This window comes from Trichomycterus rosablanca, chromosome 14 (genome assembly GCF_030014385.1).
Source record: "Trichomycterus rosablanca isolate fTriRos1 chromosome 14, fTriRos1.hap1, whole genome shotgun sequence".
In the NCBI taxonomy this organism is placed as follows: Eukaryota; Metazoa; Chordata; class Actinopteri; order Siluriformes; family Trichomycteridae; genus Trichomycterus; species Trichomycterus rosablanca.
The window spans coordinates 14,525,473-14,545,190 of NC_086001.1; the positions used below are offsets into that span (position 1 = coordinate 14,525,473).

General features: G+C 38.1%; 1 protein-coding gene across 1 annotated transcript in view; it reads right to left on the reverse strand.

Moving 5' to 3' along the window:
* Nucleotides 1–19,718, reverse strand: part of LOC134326693 (adhesion G protein-coupled receptor L3-like) — a 537,600-nt gene that overhangs the window by 198,053 nt on the left and 319,829 nt on the right. Inside the window, exons 6-7 of the mRNA XM_063008876.1 lie at nt 17,330–17,344; nt 7,414–8,214 (exon numbers count right to left, since the gene is read on the reverse strand). Coding sequence (XP_062864946.1) covers nt 7,414–8,214; nt 17,330–17,344 — 816 coding nt within the window. The remainder of the gene's footprint in view (nt 1–7,413; nt 8,215–17,329; nt 17,345–19,718) is intronic.

Here is a 19,718-nt window from a genome sequence, read left to right on the forward strand (position 1 = left end):
ACAGTCTAAACTGGCTATGTTAAGTGTGAAGATGCTTACTGTATAAGTCCATGTTGGATACCTTCCTAGTGTTTGTGCTGGCATCTCTGTTGTGTATCAGTAAGCTTGGTCCCAGAGGTGTACCACACAACCATATGTACTGTACATAAAGACAGTTTGAAGGGTGCAGCAGTGTTGGGAGTGGTAGAATGATTTTATGCAAGAATAGGTGATACATTTTGTGTTACATTTTATGTTTCACACACACTATATATGTGTAAAAAGACTCGGAACAGTGCCATTTTGGACACCATTATACTGTATACTATTTTAAGCTGTAAAACCCCACAACAACAAATTGGTAACCATCTGCCAAGCAAGACCCAAGCATTTAAGAGGTTTCTGTATAAAAGGGCAATATAACCACAATCTAAGGATCCACTACGTCATCTTGCTAGCAACAATAGGTCATTACGTCTGTATAGGTTCTGAGTCATCCAGGTCATGGTAGTCTTGAGTGATTAAGTTGAAGGCAACTGGACGTGCAGACGTTTCACCTTTCACCCGAAAGGCTTCTTCAGTTCTAAAAGCTAATGTGGGGTTTCAGGTATTTAACCTCTAGTGGGGTGTCCCCAACCTGCCAACCTGGAGATGACCCAACCTGCCAACACGTGCCAGGGTGTGACTCATTCGAGAGTCGTTGCTCATAGGTCATTACCATTCGGCTCAAGATCCTACTAGTTTATCAGTGTTGGCTAGGAATATCAAGGCTTAGTTTTTTGTAGACAAAAGTGACACTATAATCCTGAGGGTTTGTTATGTTCTAGTAACAAAGCATAGTGTTTGGAAGCTACCTGGCTACTTACTTACTTATGTTCTAGTAGAGTCCATTTCTGAAAACCTTACTCCACTTACTCTGTACAAGCATCATTATTGTAGATCTGTAGGCTTTGTCACCCAGCTGTACAACTCCGGCACTCATACACAGACCCGGTGTACTGAATGCTTCAATGCACTTCACTGCAAGTACCACTAAGCAAGTACATTACCCAACCTCACACTAAGCATACACTCTAGTATATTTACATGTGTATACACCAACCATGCATAACATTATGACCACTGACAGGTGAAGTGAATAACACTGATTATCTCTTCATCACGGCACCTGTTAGTGGGTGGGATATATTAGAAAGCTAGTGAACATTTTATCCTCAAAGCTGATTTTAGAAGCAGGAAAAATTGGCAAGTTGGTTTGACAAGGGCCAAATTGTGATGGCTAGATGACTGGTTCAGAGCATCTTTAAAACTGCAGCTCTTATGGGGTCTTCCCGGTGGTCAGTATCTATCAAAAGTGCCAACAATTGGTACGTGAGTATCAGAACTGGATCACAGAGCAATGAAAAAAGGTGGCCTGGTCAGAAGAATCACGTTTTCTTTTACATCACGTGGCTGGCCGGGTGTGTGTGCGTCACTTACCTGGGGAACACATGGCACCAGGATGCACTATGGGAAGAAGGCAAGCCGGCGGAGGCAGTGTGATGCTTTGGGCAATGTTCTGCTGGGAAACCTTGGGTCCTGCCATCCATGTGGATGTTACTTTAACACGTGCACCCTGCCACTAAGCAAAAATGGTTCAGGAATGGTTTGAGGAGCACAACAACAAGTTTGAGGTGTTGACTTGGCCTCCAAATTTCCCAGATCGCAGTCCCATCGAGCATCTGTGGGATGTGCTGGACAAACAAGTCCAATCCATGGAGACCCCACCTCACAACTTACAGGAGTTAAAGGATCTGCTGCTGACATCTTGGTGCCAGATACCACAGCACACCTTTAGGTTTCTAGTGGAGTCCATACCTTGACGGGTCAGGGCTGTTTTGGCAGCAAAAGTGGGACCACCATGATATTAGGAAGGTGGCCATAATGTTATGCCTGATCGGTGTATATTGTACATTTAAATTAAACCACATTTACTAACACACACTCACTTACCACAGATTGTGTTTTACTCCACAGTGCAGGTGAGTTTGTGTACAGAGGAAATGTACCACTGCACTTTCTGTGACCTGCACGGCTTAAGTGAGTTAAAACACCATTTGAAACCCTTTAAATTAGTAATCGGTGGCAGTAAAGGCACCATCATGGCTGAGTCACTGGGAAAGTGGCAATTAGGCACGCTGTTCCTGCCCCAGAGTAACACCTACTGTGTAAACACACTGCAACTCCTGTACAAAACCCATTATCCAGTCACTTAATACACAGGGCAACCGAGTCCAGCATGAGCAAGAAAATGTTTTACAGCATGGACATAGAAATCATTTTTGTATAATATTTTTGCCATATCCTTCAATTCTAGAAGTGACAAAGTGCTACCAACTAATTTCTCAGAAATCTACTTAAGCATATACGCTACATGGTCAAATGTATTTAGACATTTGACCATGAGCTTGTTGGACATCCAATTCTTTTTTTTTTTTTTTTTTTGCTTTCTCTCCGCCTATGCCGATCCCCGCTCTGACCGAGAAGATCGAAGCTAACCCACGCCCCCTCCGATACGTGGGCAGCAAGCCGTATGCATCTTATCACCTACACTTTGACGAGTGCAGTGCAGCTCAGCACGGTGTACGGAGAGACACACCCCGAGAGCACTCTTTTCTCATCTCTGTGTAGGCGCCACTAATCAGCCAGCAGAGGACGTAATTGCACCAGTCTGAAATGATGTATTCGAGATCCAAGCTCAGGTTGCAGCGTGTGTTTTTACCGCTGCGCCACCTGAGCAGCATTACTTTGGTTTTTAATGTGCCTATTCAGTCAAAAGAGCATTTAAAAGGCAGGCACTGATGTCTGATGAAAAAGTCTGGCTTGCAATCAGTATTCCAATTTATACCAATAGGGTTGAGGTTCTACTGAAGGTTGAGGTTCAAGGCTCTGTGGATCTCACAATAAACTTAGCAAACCAGGTCTTTATGGACCTTGATTTGTGCACAGTGACACAGTTATTGTGCAATAGGAAAGGGTCTTCTCAAGAATGTTGCTATAAAGATCAAATTTATTTTGTATAATTGATTTTATACACCACTAAGAATTGTATTTAAAAACCTACATGTGAAGAAATTAGGAGGGGTGTCTACATACTTTTGGCTACAAAGTATAGCATTGCTACTAGTCTAATATTTATTTATGATTTCAATGTTTATATGCTACATATATAAGTAAGTGATCAGCATGTTTACATTTACATTTTCAGCATTTAGCAGACGCTTTTATCCAAAGCGACTTATAGTACTGTTACAGTATATTGTCTGAGCAATTGAGGTTAAGGGAACTTGCTCAAGAGCCCAACAGTGACAACCTGGCAGTGGTGGGGCTTGAACCAGTGACCTTTTGATTACTAGTCCAGCACCTTAACCGCTAGGCTCAACTGCCCCTATTATAAGCTGTTCAATTCAGGTTATACAGGTTTGGCTATTCTTAAAATATCCTGTTTAGGATTATTGGTGGGCGGCACAATGGCTTGGTGGGTACCACTGTTACCTTACAGCAATAAGGTTCTGGGTTTGATGCCCAGGTGGAGTGGACTGGGTCCTTTCTGTTTAGAGTTTGCATGTTTTCCCAGTGTCTGTGTGGTTTTCCTCCGAATTCTGGTTTCCTCCCACAGTCCAAACACATGCAGACAGGTTAATTGGAGATACTAAAGTCCCTCTAGGTATGAGTGTGTGTGTGTCTTGTGATGGACTGGTAACCTGTCCAGGGTGTTTCCTGCTTTTCGCCAAGTGAATTGTACCCATCGCAATATTAAACTGGTTACAGCGGTGGTAAAACATACAATGAATGAACGATTACTTATCATCCGTGTCACTTTTTGCTGGGAGGAAATCACTTCATAGTCGAGCGGGTCAGACTTCACCATGGGTTTATAGTTTGCTGTGCAAAAAATAAGGCTCTGTGTCTTCTTCGTCCACAACCAAGCTTTAAAGTGTGAAGTCTTAAGCAGGGATTTGAGATGTAAAGCTTGTTTACCCTGTGGACAGTGTTACTCATGTTCTAACACCTATAATGCATAGCATGTTTATTTATAATGCTTGAATTACATCTGACCATATGGACAAATGACCTCCTAGCATGTGACAGTCTGGGTTTTCTTTCTGCCAGACCTTGAAAACAGAACACTGTTCCATCTATTTTTAATAAATGCAGTCAAACTAGTCAAATGTACACCGATTAGCCATAACATTAAAACCACCTCCTTGTTTCTTTACTTACTGTCCATTTTATCAGCTCCACTTACCATATAGAAGCATTTTGTAGTTCTACAATTACTGACTGTAGTCCATCTGTTTCTCTACATACCTTTTTAACCTGCTTTCACCCTGTTCTTCAATGGTCAGGACCCCCACAGGACCACCACAGAGCAGGTATTAATTAGGTGGTGGATCATTTTCAGCACTGCAGTTATAATGACATGGTGGTGGTGTGTTAGTGTGTGATGTGCTGGTATGAGTGGATCAGATACAGAAGCTGCTGGAGTTTTTAAATACAGTGTCCACTCACTGCCCACTTTATTAGACACTCTTACCTAGTTAGTCCACCTTGTAGATGTAAAGTCAGAGAAGATCGCTCATCTATTGCCGCTGTTTGAGTTGGTCATCTTCTAGACCTTCATCAGTGGTCACAAAACGCTGCCCACGGAGCGCTGTTGGCTGGGTATATTTTTGGTTGGTGGACTATTCTCAGTCCAGCAGTGACACGGAGGTGTTTAAAAACTATATCAGTGCTGTCACACACTAACACACCACCACCATGTCAGTGTCACTGCAGTGCTGAGAATGATCCACCACCTAAATAATACCTACTCTGTAGTGGTTCTGGGAGAGTCCTGACCATTGAAAAACAGCATGAAAGGGGGCTAACAAAGCATGCAGAGAAACAGATGGACTACAGTCAGTAATTGTAGAACTACAAAGTGCTCCTACATGGTAAGTGGAGCTGATAAAATGGATTTAATGTTATGGCTGATCAGTGTATATCGGCAAGAAGTAAAGTCACCACTTATAGTTAATCATACTTAGTAATTTCTGCAGATTTTCAGAAAACTCATAATAAACTTATAAAGAACTTAACAGTCTAAAAACAGTTGCAGAAATAATCAAAATCCCACGATTTTCACTGCATTGTACGTCCCTTTTGACTTCAGGTGTATCACAGAGAGAAAAAGCTGAGCTCTCAGTGCTAGGAATGTCATTAAACCATTCAGCTTTATTTGACTATTAGAAATGACTCACCTCAAAGGATTCTCAGAAAACATTGCACAGATATTGGAAAGTCGAGAGAGGGAAAAGATGAATGTACAGGCTGTAATAGCAGCCTTTAAGCTTTACCAGCGACCTTATTGCGACAGGAGAAATATGAAGCTGTTTCACTCTGATTGAAAATGGTAGCTCAGCATTTAAACATTAATTTGTCCTTCCTTTAACGTCTGGAGCTATTCAGGAGAGCAGAACTAAATAAATAAATGTTAGCAGGCAATAGCAATTACCTACACTGCACAGAAACAACTACTCGGTGTCAGAGTAACCTTAGCAAGCAATTAGAACTTCTTTTAATCAAGTGCATGTTTTTTTCATCCTGGCATAACTTCAAACACTTTCTCCAGTATAATTACTCCAAAGAATAGCAATATTTTCCTCACAACTGCCAGGAATGTTTATTAGTAACAGCAAAAATGAACTTGCAAATTGCAATTACCACCAAAAAAATTCCACTAGCCTAAATAAAAACCAAAAAAGAAACGATAAAACATTTCCAAGAGAGTTCCAACTTTGCACTCTGCTCCCCCAATTATTACTGCTCCCCCAATTATTACTGCTCCATTCACAAGTAAGCAGAACAAGAATGCCCAACCTTTTCAACCTCTCTACACATAAAAAAGCACATGCTCTGCATTAGTAATGCTACAAGCAGAGCTTCGACTAAAACCAGCAATTACCCGAGTTCATCCACTCCCACTCGCAGCTTACTCACTTGGCATGATGCTCCACTTAAATGAACTAGAGGACATCTGCGCTATTTTCACCTTCTGCCTTATGTGACCTGAACTCCACCAGTATACTAACATGCTTTTAAAAGAGTCTGCTTTTAAAGATGGTCTGTAAATACAATGTTTTTGGTCGTGTATTCTAGCCAAAAATGGGTAAACCAGTGTAAAGACCTTAAGCTGTACTCACACTAGGGTTTTTCTTATAGAATTACATTTAAGCAAAATGTAATCGTGCATTCTTTAAAGGCCAGTTTATCTGCAACACATAATAGTATAAAATAAAAGTGCCTATAATTGTACTGAGTGATTTGTAGTATGTGTCTGTAGTTGATTATTAGTAAATTTAACATTAACATTCTTTTGTCGGTAAAAAGAGAAATTAATGCAGCAATGTGTGTGGAAAAGAATCACATATTTTAGTAAGCTTTGATGCTTTTTCTATTTTACATTTACATTTTTGGCATTTAACAGATGCCTTTATCCAAAACGACTTACAGTACTGTGACAGTATACTGTCTAAGGAACTGAAGGTTAAGAGCCTTGCTCAAGGGCCCAACAGTGGCAACCTGGCAGTGGTGGGGCCTGAACCAGCGACCTTTGGATTGCTAGTCCAGTACCTTAACCACTAGGCTACAACTGCCCTTTTTGGTGTAGATGTTTTTCAATAACTTTTAACTGGCCTTTATGTTTGTGCCTTTTACTACTTATCAGTGCCAAGTGATCTCAGTTTTCTACTACTTAAGTCAAGCACTTCAGGTCAGCAAGTAACAAGGTAGCTTGTAAACACACAATGCTTGGGGTACCTATAGAATTGATTGGGTTCCTCCAAACATTCAAATTCATTAAGATTGCAAAACTAAGGTCCCTTACCCACGGCTAAAAGTAAAGCGTTGTTTTTTACATTTGCAGTTGCAGTGGCACTACAGATCTTGGTTGATCCGGTCCAAGTCTGACTATGTTCATTATGCAAAAAATAAATAAATAAATATTAGTAAAATAATAATATATAATATTAAACATTTATTTTAAAACTATTAAAAATACAAAAATAATATTAAAATAATATTTATAAAAGTAATAATAATAATAGTAATATATAAATACAATTATTAAAATATAATAAAATAAATACTAATTATATTGTATTCACTTATAATAATAAATAAATAAATCGATTCTTTAAATGCCATGAGAACGTTGCTTCTTGCCTTTCTGCCACAATGACTATTATTCCCTAAGACTAATAACAAATGTAAAAACAATGCTTTATGGTAAGAATTTGGTTTATCATACTTATATAATAAATAGAAAGAAACATGAGCATCCTTTAGTGCTCCACAGCAGTCTAAAACACAGCTGATTCCTTTAAGCCTTTGATCAATAAGCAAGCTTCTTACCTGGTCGAGTGTCAAGCGTGCCAAAATCCAGTGAGTATTTGACAACGTGGTAATTATTCCAGACGTAAAGCAGATTGTCTCTGGGGTTGTAATCTACGGCCGCGATGTACTGGTACGAGTTCGGAAACGGGATGTCCAAGTAGCCGTCCTTAGACAGTTCCGTGTTGTAGATGTAGTCGATCCTGTTGCCCGTGGCCTCGCTGTCATCGTCTTCGTAAACACTGCGCACCACGTATAGCACACCGCAGATCATAAAGGCATTGGATGCTGAGCGCTTGTCATAAGCCGTGTCCCATGTACCCTCTACTCTCAGAGTATATGGGTTCAACTGGCTGACCACAATGCGGCCACTGTTCTGCTCTGTAGCATAGATGACCCAAAGTCCATTCTCATCCACTGCCAAGTCCAGGTCTGACTTTCCTCCCCAACGGTAGGGTGACGTGTCATGATAGTTGGCTCCAGCGATGATTGCCTCACCACTCTTGATGCGTGTTCTTAGGTCAAACTTGACAATGTTCCTTGTGCGCTCCTTGTTAAAAAAGAGTGCACCATCATAGACCACAAATCCGGTTCCATCAACCCGATGGGGCAGTTTGTACGTAGTTGTAGGCCTTCCAGCAATAAAGTCCTCCTTGCTGGAGTATTCGGTAAGGGTGTCTGTGCGGTACGGCGTCCACGGCATGTAGTAGATCTTCTCAGACGCTTGGAGAGGATCCTTACACCACGCACCTGACTGGTGATCAGACTCGAACAAATGCTCACTCTGATAGACGCCCCTCAAGAGGCCTGGACAGAGGAAAACTGGAGGATAAAAGGGAGGAGTATGAGTAAAAACATCATTTTATCAGTTTACATCAATAATTTTATGTACATGGAGGTAATGTTAAGGTATTATGATGAGAATGAGGCTATATTAAAGAGGATTCTAAACAACCTTTAAAACATATCGAGCAAACAGCATTTTCCTTCATATTACTCAACAAAGCTTGTTATTTGTCTACAAAATCACTGTTTAACACAATGTATTTGGACACATCCATGCATTAATCAATCCAGATCAGTCTGAACATAGCTTAATTCACACCAACGTTCCATCATTCATATTTTTAGGGATATTACCAGCTCTAAACTATTGGTACAACCATGTCCAAGCTTATGCTACTATATAAACCTTGCCCAAACCATCAAGCTTTTTAGGTCCAAAAAGATCCAATAATATCCTGATTTTTGGGGGATCCTGTAAATGTATTCTACAAAATACATACTATATATTTTTTTTCTTTCTAAAAATAGGATTGCCTGGCATCCTTTAGCTCCTAAAGACCTAAGCTATCTGGCATGAATAAATAAACACTATAAAATAAATCTAATCTAATAAAACTAATCTTGCCTCATCAAATACCCTCCTGTGGCAATTTATTAAAACTAAGCAGCGCTTATATCTCCACACACCATCTAGAGACACTAATGTTATGCTAAAACATCACATTTACCCAAGCAAAGGTTACAGTGTAAATTTTGATAAATATGCCCAGGCGTCTTATTGGCAGTTGGTCAAGCAGGCAAACAGCTTTGGAGACACAATAATTATTTTATATTTATTACTATCCGAACATATTCCCTCCTAACGCTAAGCCCAAGCAGATATAGTCAATTTGTGTCATTTTGATTTATTATGGCTGCTTGCCCAAAACTAATAACAGCCCAGTCTTCTGCTTACATATTCTCAGTGGAACTGAGATGCCTCTCAACCAACAGCCTGAAGTGCAGCCACAGCCAAGAATCGTGGATCAGAATCAGACCCGGACTCTGGTAATCCATATGGCTAAATAGATTCTGAAATACTTAATTCCAATGTCATCTACTGACACCAAAGACAAAATCGTTTGGAGAGAGAGAGAGAGAGAGAGGGCAGTTTTCTAAGCTGAAAAAAGTTACATCAGGGTACAAGACTATCAGGATAATTGGGCCTTTAAAACAGACAATCCATGCACTGTAAAATTAGCATGTAATACGATCCTCAAGGTCGGTAACACAATAACCATGTCTAAATTCATTATATATTCATGAGAAATGCTGCTTAATGATCTTTAGTTCTGAAAGATATGACCTTCATTTGGATTCAAAGCACTGCTTTTAGAGGTGAAGAGATATGGGGCAAAGCAATGCTTATGCAGGCATTATAAAGCTTAATAGGATATAATATTGGGTAGAAGATATTCCAAGACATTAAGCATATTACAATATTGTTAAAATATAGGTCGGGCAATAAATAGAACGATTTTAACAATTCAAAAGTCTACAGCGTTGTAAAAGGTGAATGCCCCTAAGTGCTTTTTATAAGCGAAGAATATAAAGTGAATGAAACATTGACACCACAAATCTCTGCAGCTTTAAAAATGTGCACCCGACCTTACATCAAGTCTTTCAAATAACCTTTTTCCACAGTAGGGTGCCAATTAAAGTTTCAACAATCTGTTCTGTGTTTACATTGGTTGAACAACTGACACATGCACTGAACCAGTACACAACAGTATACAGCATACATGTGTAATATACACTGATCAAGCATAAAATTAAAACCACCTCCTTGTTTCTACAATTACTGTCCATTTTATCAGCTCCACTTACCATATAGAAGCACTTTGTAGTTCTACAATTACTGACTGTAGTCCATCTGTTTCAGAGTAGGTATTATTTAGGTGGTGGATCATTCTCAGCACTGCAGTGACACTGACATGGTGGTGGTGTGTTAGTGTGTGTTGTGCTGGTATGAGTGGATCATACACAGCAATGCTGATGGAGTTTTTAAAAATACCGTGTCCACTCACTTTCCACTCTATTAGTCATTCCTATCAATTGGTCCACCTTGTAGATGTAAAGTCAGAGACGATTGCTCATCTATTGCTGCTGTTTGAGTTGGTCATCTTCTAGACCTTCATCAGTGGTCACAGGACTCTGCCCACAGGGCGCTGTTGGCTGGATATATTTTTGGTTAGTGGACTATTCTCAGTCCAGCAGTGACAGTGAGGTGTTTAATTACTCCATCAGCGCTGCTGTGTCTGATCCACTCATACAAGCACAACACACACTAACACACCACCACCATGTCAGTGTCACTGCAGTGCTGAGAATTATCCACCACCTAAATATTACCTGCTTTGTGGTGGTCCTGTGGGGGTCCTGACCATTGAAGAACAACATGAAAGGGGGCTAACAAAGCATGCAGAGAAACAGATGGACTACAGTCAGTAATTGTAGAACTACAAAGTGCTTCTATATGGTAAGTGGAGCTGATAAAATGGACAGTGAGTGTAGAAACAAGGAGGTGGTTATAATGTTATGGCTGATCGGTGTATATGTTCCAGGTTAAAAGGTTTAGAAGCCTTGACTTTTAATGTCGAATTCATAGTAAATAGTAAAGTTAAAAATATGTCTTTTCACAAATGTATTTAAAAATCTAAAGATTATTCTTGTATCTTATGTATTCCTGTATCTAAAACTCAGTAAAAGGAAATTTTATTTAAGGTTTGACATCAGGCTTCTAAACTATTCATAAATAATCACCATGGCCAATGCTAAAGACTTTCCAATTACATTAACTTTTATATAATCAAATTAACATTATCAAATACTGTACAGGGTGGAAAATGTATATAATGTACAAATAATCAACCTTGCTGCTAAAGCCAACCAGATTTACATCAATAAACAGTTATCAGATGCGTTTGAGCAGAAAAAAATGGTGTACTGAAACCCCCTCCAGAGTCTGAGCCTGAGAACCCCAAGTTAGTCTCACGAGAACCTGTGTCCCCATATGAGGTCATTACTTTTTATTAATAGTAAGTAGAAATTAAAAACGCACACATGGTCCTGGACTCCAGAGGTTAGGCAATATGCACTGCTATCAACACTGGGACGATAATGCTGACTGCAGTACAGACACAAGCACAGGGAACATACTGATATGAATCATGCAGAATGAAGGAAGGGATATGATCCATTAATACAAAAAATTAGAGACATAATGTATCTTAATAACTGCCGTACATACACAATATATATTATGACCAAAAGTATGCAGACAGCTTACCATGAACTTCTTAGACATCCCATTTCAAAATCAAGAGCATTAATATGGAAGTCATTTTGCAGCTATGTAGTACATTTGTGTTTATTTATTCAAAAGAGTATTCAAAAGAGCCCCACTCCATGACCTTGCTTTGAGTACTGTGGCAAAGTCATGAAAACGTAAAAGCAATTTCTCCAAACACCTGACACAACATCTAGAAGCATATTATATATTTTAGATATTTTAACATACAAAACTGTAAGCAATGTGTGTGACAAACACGTAAACTCAATAATATGAGGAGGCTTCCACATACTTTTGGCCATGTAATGTATTTGTTGCCATTTTACAAACCAAACCAAGTATAAAATCTAGATGACCCGAAGCATAGCACCGCCACCATACCTCTTATGTCAAGTTATGCTCTAGTGCTACAAGGCTAATAAGCTTATAAGCTACAAAAACTTTGTGCTACCAGTCCTACATTTTGTAAACTGCAGACCTAATTCAAAACAAAAAGACTGTTGGACACTTTACAGCTGAGGTTACACTAAAAATGCTGTCCATAGCAGAAACTGTTTTTTGAAAATACTGAAAGATGGAAGGCAGACGTGTGTGACACATTTAGCAATTAACCTGCAATAACCTTTTTTGAACAGTAAAGTTTCTCAAGAGATGCAAGATATAAATACATGATGTGCTTTTTATTATTATTATACTTTGACTTTGCTTTAATTAATTTTGTCTTTGTGTATACATGTTTGTTTGTTTTTTTTTAAATAATGATTATTTTTAACATTTGATATTGCTCATTACATGCTACACCTGGGGAAAGAAACTCTTTAACAGTGTACATGGGATGCAGCTTTGTACTTACTGTGCCTCCTGCTAACTCATTTCATAGCTTCCATGTGCATATGTTAGTTCTTAGTTTCCCAATGGCTAGCAAGGCAGAGTTCTGTATTCACTACAGGTTTTCAGAATTCCATTATTTCGTTCCTTTGGTGAGCATTAGGGTTGTAATGAGCTGGTGGACTGAGTAGCTGGCTGGCATTTGTTTGTTATGCAGTCTATCCATTTGTTCTCAGAGTGTTTATGCTTGTCTATCTTTCTATTTTTCAGTCCCACATTGGACTGCAGCTTTGGTTTGGTTTTGATTAGTTCATGTTGCAAGTTCTATTACTGCTTTAGCAATTGGGTTCATTATATTTGATCTCAAGTGCTTGCTTATATCTGGTGCCTCTCTGTAACTAAGTGCTATGGTTGGTGGTCCTTCGGTTATGCCAGTGCTTTGACAGTCCTAAACTTGAGCTAGATATCTTGCTGTTCATAATTGGGCATAGTGCTTGGTTGTTCCTGTTGTGGTGTATCAGTATTTCAGCGACAATGATTAGTCTGATGTTAAAGACTAGAGAGGCTCGTGCCTTCTCAACTAAATGTAGGGTACATGTTTCTCTGTGTGACACTGTATATAACACAGGGGAACTGATGGCAGTACAGCACTGCTGCCTTCTTTTAAGAAAGAACTTTTAATTATATTGTGCCTTTTTGTTATTATTAATACGTGCATTGTAGTTTGGGCTTAGGAAAGTGTTTTCATTTTTTATAATTCATTGTTCAGATGATGTGGTTGTGGTGCAACATGTCCAGACCTTCACTATGCAATCCTGGTCGTTATTTGCTAAACTAAACCCATCAGCTTTGTCAATCCAATGGAATCAAGGCAAATAATACCTTGAATATCTTAGCTATTAAACTGTATTTGTGTTAGAAGTAAAATAGAGTACAATTTAATTTTTCAAATGCCAATAATAAACTGTTCACCATTTTGCTGCTTTTGCTAAGTACTTGAATCAATACTAGATAACAATCAGGATAATACAAATGTAATACACGTTGTTGTTTGAGATACTAAATTAATATCAGATCAGGATTTAAGAATTGTAACAAGCACCGAGATGCCAATCAAGTGCGCTGTGTGATGTGGTTCAGTAATTGCTTGGTTTATATTTAACAACGGTTCTGTTTTTCCTGGCCATCATCCTTGGGCTGTGTGCATCATCATTACAATGTCATTTACAATGCTGACAGCTTACTGCTTATTGATTGTATGAGGCAGTGGATTTTAAATGAGCCCAGCACATCAATATCGCAGCAACCCGCAAAGAAAACTGTGTAATGCTACGAGCTTAAATACACATCTCACAACAAACCAGAAAGTATTGAGTATATCAATGTTTTCAGTAGTGAAGACAGAAACATTGATTATTTTTGTTCAAATATATAAAGTGTATCCAAGAGAACAGGTTTTTGAGTTAGGTCTGTGTGAAGTACATCATGGCAAATGATGATATGGCATATTTTAAGGGTTATGGAGTACACACCGATCAGCCATAACATTAAAACCACCTCCTTGTTTCTACACAAATTGTTCATTTTACCATGTAAAAGCACTTTGTAGTTCTACAATTACTGACTGTAGTCCATCTGTTTCTCTGCATGCTTTGTTAGCCCCCTGTCATGTTGTTCTTCAGTGGTCAGGACCCCCACAGCACTGCAGTGACACTGACATGGTGGTGGTGTGTTAGTGTGTGTTGTGCTTGTATGAGTGGATAAGACACAGCAGCACTGATGGAGTTTTTAAACACCTCACTGTCACTGCTGGACTGAGAATAGTCCACCAACCAAAAACATCAAGCCAACAGTGCCCCGTGGGCAGTGTCCTGTGACCACTGATAAAAGTCTAGAAGATGACCAACTCAAACAGCAGCAATAGATGAGCGATCGGCTCTGACATTACTTCTACAAGGTGGACCAACTAGGTAGGAGTGTCTAATTGAGCGGACAGTGAGTGGACACAGAATTTAAAAACTCCAGCAGCACTGCTGTGTCTGATACACTCATACCAGCACAGCACACACTAACACACCACCACCGTCAGTGTCACTGCAGTGCTGAGAATGATCCACCACCTAAATAATACCTACTCTGTGGGGGTTATGATCATTGAAAGCAGGCAAACAGGTATGTAGAGAAACAGATGGACTACAGTCAGTAATTGTAGAACTACAAAGTGCTTCTATATGGTAAGTGGAGCTGATAAAATGGACAGTGAGTGTAGAAACAAGGAGGTGGTTATAATGTTATGGCTGATCGGTGTATTTAGTATGGTCAGCATACAGAGGCAGAATGACACTATGTATGTATGCAAATGCCATTCCCAGAAAAAGTTGGGACATTTTGTAAAATGCAATAACAACATGCTCTTAAATCTTAATGTTTTGGCTGACCAACTTGATTGTATTTTGTAAATCTAATAGATTTGATTCCTGCAACCCTGAAACACACTCAGAAAAATGTAATCATGGTCATAGCATGGGGCGCATCAGTGCCTACAGCATGACTTGCATATTTGTGAATGTACAATGAAACAGAGATGTATTTTGTGAGACATATGCTGACAACATTTTTTTCCAGTAGGTTCATGATGCCAGGCCTCATTCTTCATACAGCAGCAGGGCTTCATAGACACAGAGTGTGTGTTCCTGACTGGCCTGCCTGCAGTCCAGATCTGTCTCCTACTGAAAATGGTCAGTGGTGCATCATGTAGAGGAGAGTCTAATAGTGGTGACCACAGGCTGTTGAGCAGCTGAAGTCTTATTCCTAAAGTATTATTAAAGTATGTGCAAAAATTCTATATGCAAAAGTCTAACAATTATCAGTCAGTTCCCAAATGATTAAAAAGTGTAATTAACAGGAAAGGTGATTATTACAGAAATTAACATGTTGCTGTCCATTTGTATGTATTTAAAAAATACAGTTGGTCAGTATAAATCTTTTCTTTCTACCTAAATCACATATTCTGGTTTTTATTGCATTTTGTAAAATGCCCCACATTCCCCCCAACAAAAATATGTTTGACAACTATTCATATATCTGTTTGTGTACCCAGCTGCAAAGTAGGGAATCCAACAGACAAGGGTATGAAAATGAAAATGGGAATTTACAGACAAATCACATTCACCATGTATTGATTAAAAGACAGGGATCACGTACACCCAACACTGCAGAATGCACTTTCATGAAGGCTGAATAAAACGTTCACTAAAAATCAATGTCAGGCTGACTTTTGCCCATTTAGCTCATGCTTTTTGGCCATTTTTAAAGGAACATTTACCATATACACTTCATAAGTGACACAATTGGTACAATACAAACTCCTTCCTTTACTCCATTAGTAAAAATAGACATTACAGGACCAGCACTGACTAAATATTTTTTGCTGCACCATTCTAAGCACATCAATGCTGAATGATGATTAAAGTGTCATTACAGCTGCAGCAGTGTTGCTGGGGATGTTAAACATCATCATGGTTAACATTTCAAATACCCATAAACAGTAAAGTATATATATGTAACAAAAGTATCACTCTGCATTTACACCAATTAAAAAATAGGTATGAAAATGTTAATATATAATACTGTCATTAAATCATTTTAATTAGTATAACTCGTCTAAAATGTTGCTTTATTTTGAAATGTATCAATATATTAATGTATTTATTTACGTGATACCATAATAGTTATCCATGGTTTCTTCAGATCCAACATATACTTCTGATTTAAGATCTCTATTGTTATTGTTATTGTTATCTCTATTCTCCACTGTTATTGTCTGTTTTGACCAGTACTTCCTTTAAAGGATTATTTAGAAACAATAGGACTAAGAAAGCCATAAAGTGTGGCAGTGTGAAGGCATGTGGGTTATTTCCATTACCAGAAATACACAATGTGGCCAAAAGTATTTGGGCACCCACCACAAGCTTGTTTGACAACGTATTTCAAAATCAAATTGTATTAAAACAGGGAGGTCTTTACAGCTATAGCTAAAGCCACTCTTCTAAAAAGGTTTTTGAAGCATGATTTTGAAGTATGTCTATGTGAATTTTTGCCTATTCAATCAAAAGAGCATTTGTATGACTGGGCACTGATTCTGGTCAAGATAACCTAAAACAATGTTCTAGTTCTTCCCAAAGCTGTTTAACTTGGCTGAGCTCTGGGCTCTGTCCTGGACACTAAAGTTTCTTTAAACCAAACTTTGTCTTTATAGAGCTTGCTTTGTTTACATAAGTACAGTTATGCTGGAACAGAAAGGGTCTTCCCTAAATTGTTGCTGCATATAAAGTTAGAAGCATATCATTTTCTTTATGTAAACAATTTATTACACCTGTTAGCAATTGTGGCTAATTCACTAAGTTGTTCAATAATGCTTTTTACAGATCATCAACAATTTGAATTTGACTGGATGTATTTAATTTTACATATATTTTACTGTTTATGATTGGTATAATATAATATAACTCTGATAGGCTGACAAGCACAGTAACTGAAAAACACCCAATCTGTAAAGAATCATTCCTTAAGCTTGTATTTAACCACAGCTGAAACTGAGTCATGGCAAAGTGAAAAGCTTTGAGGACACACTGGACCAATAAGGTAAACATGTCTAATAAATTGTCCAGTAAAGCTAGAGAGTTCATACCCCCTAAAACTGCTGCACTTGTACAAACTACTATGCCACTACCAAGTCAGCTTTAATAGTATATAGAAAATGGCCTAGCAATAATAATATTTCCTCAGGGTTGGTCCTGTGAATGGGGTACAGCATCATTGAGAGATAGCTACAAAGCACACTAATCAGTCAGGTGTTTCTAATAAACTGATAAATCAGATTAAATGGTATGAATGTATGAATGTTTTATGCTGTGTTTATAAAAGTGCTACAAGGTTCTGCAGTGCTGTCACTTAACACTAAGTAGGAAAAGAGAGAGGAGTTTACTTTACCTTTCTGATCCACTTCTAGATTAAGCATGCAAAAAGAACAGAAAGAAAGAAACAGGCAAAGTGAATGGTTATATATGAGACAGTTCTTTCAAGGCATATCTAGATATTCCTAAATAAAGACATAAATAAAAGCTAATCTGAACAGAAGTAAGTGGGTCTCATTTCAGCCTGTGGGGGAAAAACAGAAGGTCAAATAACAAGAGTAAAAGCATGAAGGTACAGATACAGAAAACAAAAGACTAAGATATGGTTAGTATGATCTGCAGTAGAAAAAAATATAAAAATACACCCATTTCTAGTGCATCATATAGAGAAAACCTCTAGATAATATGGAGGTAAATATGTAGCAAAAGTTTTGCACCTGTAAAAAAAAAATCTGTAACTGTGAAAAATAAATGTGTAACTGTAAAAAAAATCTGTAAAATTTGTATCTGTAAAAATAAAATCTGTAACTGTAAAAACGATTTGTACCTGTAAAAAATAAATGTGTACTTTTATTTTCGATGTGAGAATAAAAACATTGCAGCACAGTTTCAAATCTGCCTGCCACGAGTTTTGCAACAAATATCTGTCAGCGTGTTGCAAAACTGATCTGTACCTGTAGCTGCAGGGGCGGGGCTTAGAGGCGCAGGGGGCGGGACTACTGGGGAGATAGACGTAATTACCGACCAATCAAAAGAGCTTGTTTGTAGAGCAGCAAGAAGCCTGTCAATCACAAAGTTTCATTGTAGTTGGATCAGAACATCATAACTCACGTTATAACTTCCTTATTAGTGTTGCTGTGGGTTTTATGTTGGATGTTGCTGCGTGTTGTCTGCTAGTTAATGTGTTAATGCGTTTAACCCTGCTAGTTTTATACTGGACATATTGGACATTCGTCTGACATTCGAGTTTCTTTCATCTCGTTCTCGGCTAATAAACATTCAAAAGCGAATAAACCTGCACGAACTGACTCTGCAGTAAACAAAGCACAAACTACAATCTAATATGTTTTTAAAAGTATTTCTGTTTATTTTTATTTAACGCTATTTCGTGATTGTGAGCTTTATCTGCCTTGAAAAGCCAAGGGAGCCTCTCAAAAGTGCATAAAGCCAGGTTATAGTTCTGTATTACCTAATGACATGTACCATTCACCACAACTGTTTTAAGTCCTAAAGAAATCTAAACAAACATTTTAATGTAATAAGCAATGTAAATTGCAATGAAAAATTTCTATATTTCATTCTTTATTATTATACTATAGGACTTTGTATGATTTATCACTGCTGTAAGACTATTATGTAAAATAGTGAGTAGTGCAAGTGACATGGTAACTACTACAACCTTTTTTGTATAAAAATGTACGTTTTTATTTTATTCTTTATTACTATACCCACACTGTAGAGCTTTTTTCTGTAATTTAGGGGTAGTAGGTGGTGCATGTCACTACATTGCTTATTACATTAAAATGTTTGTTTAGATTTCTTTAGGACTTAATACAGTTGTGGTGAATGGTACATGTCATTAGGTAATACAGAACTATAACCTGGCTTTATGCACTTTTGAGAGGCTCCCTTGGCTTTTCAAGGCAGATAAAGCTCACAATCACGAAATAGCGTGAAATAAAAATAAACAGAAAGACTTTTAAAAACATATTAGATTGTAGTTTGTGCTTTGTTTACTGCATAGTCAGTTCGTGCAGGTTTATTCGCTTTTGAATGTTTATTAGCCGAGAACGAGATGAAAGAAACTCGAATGTCAGACGAATGTCCAATATGTCCAGTATAAAACTAGCAGGGTTAAACGCATTAACACATTAACTAGCAGACAACACGCAGCAACATCCAACATAAAACCCACAGCAACACTAATAAGGAAGTTATAACGTGAGTTATGATGTTCTGATCCAACTACAATGAAACTTTGTGATTGACACGCTTCTTGCTGCTCTACAAACAAGCTCTTTTGATTGGTCGGTAATTACGTCTATCTCCCCAGTAGTCCCGCCCCCTGCGCCTCTAAGCCCCGCCCCTGCAGCTACAGGTACAGATCAGTTTTGCAACACGCTGACTGAGATATTTGTTGCAAAACTCGTGGCGGGCAGATTTGAAACTGTGCTGCAATGTTTTTATTCTCACATCGAAAATAAAAGTACAAATTTATTTTTTACAGGTACAAATCGTTTTTACAGTTACAGATTTTATTTTTACAGGTACAAATCTTTTTTACAGTTACAGATTTTATTTTTACAGATAAAAATTTTACAGATTTTTTTTACAGTTACACATTTATTTTTTACAGGTACAAATCTTTTTCACAGTTACAGATTTTTTTTTTACAGGTGCAAAACTTTTGCTACATATTTACCTCCATAAGATAATGCCAACATTAATAACATTAAGAGATACGT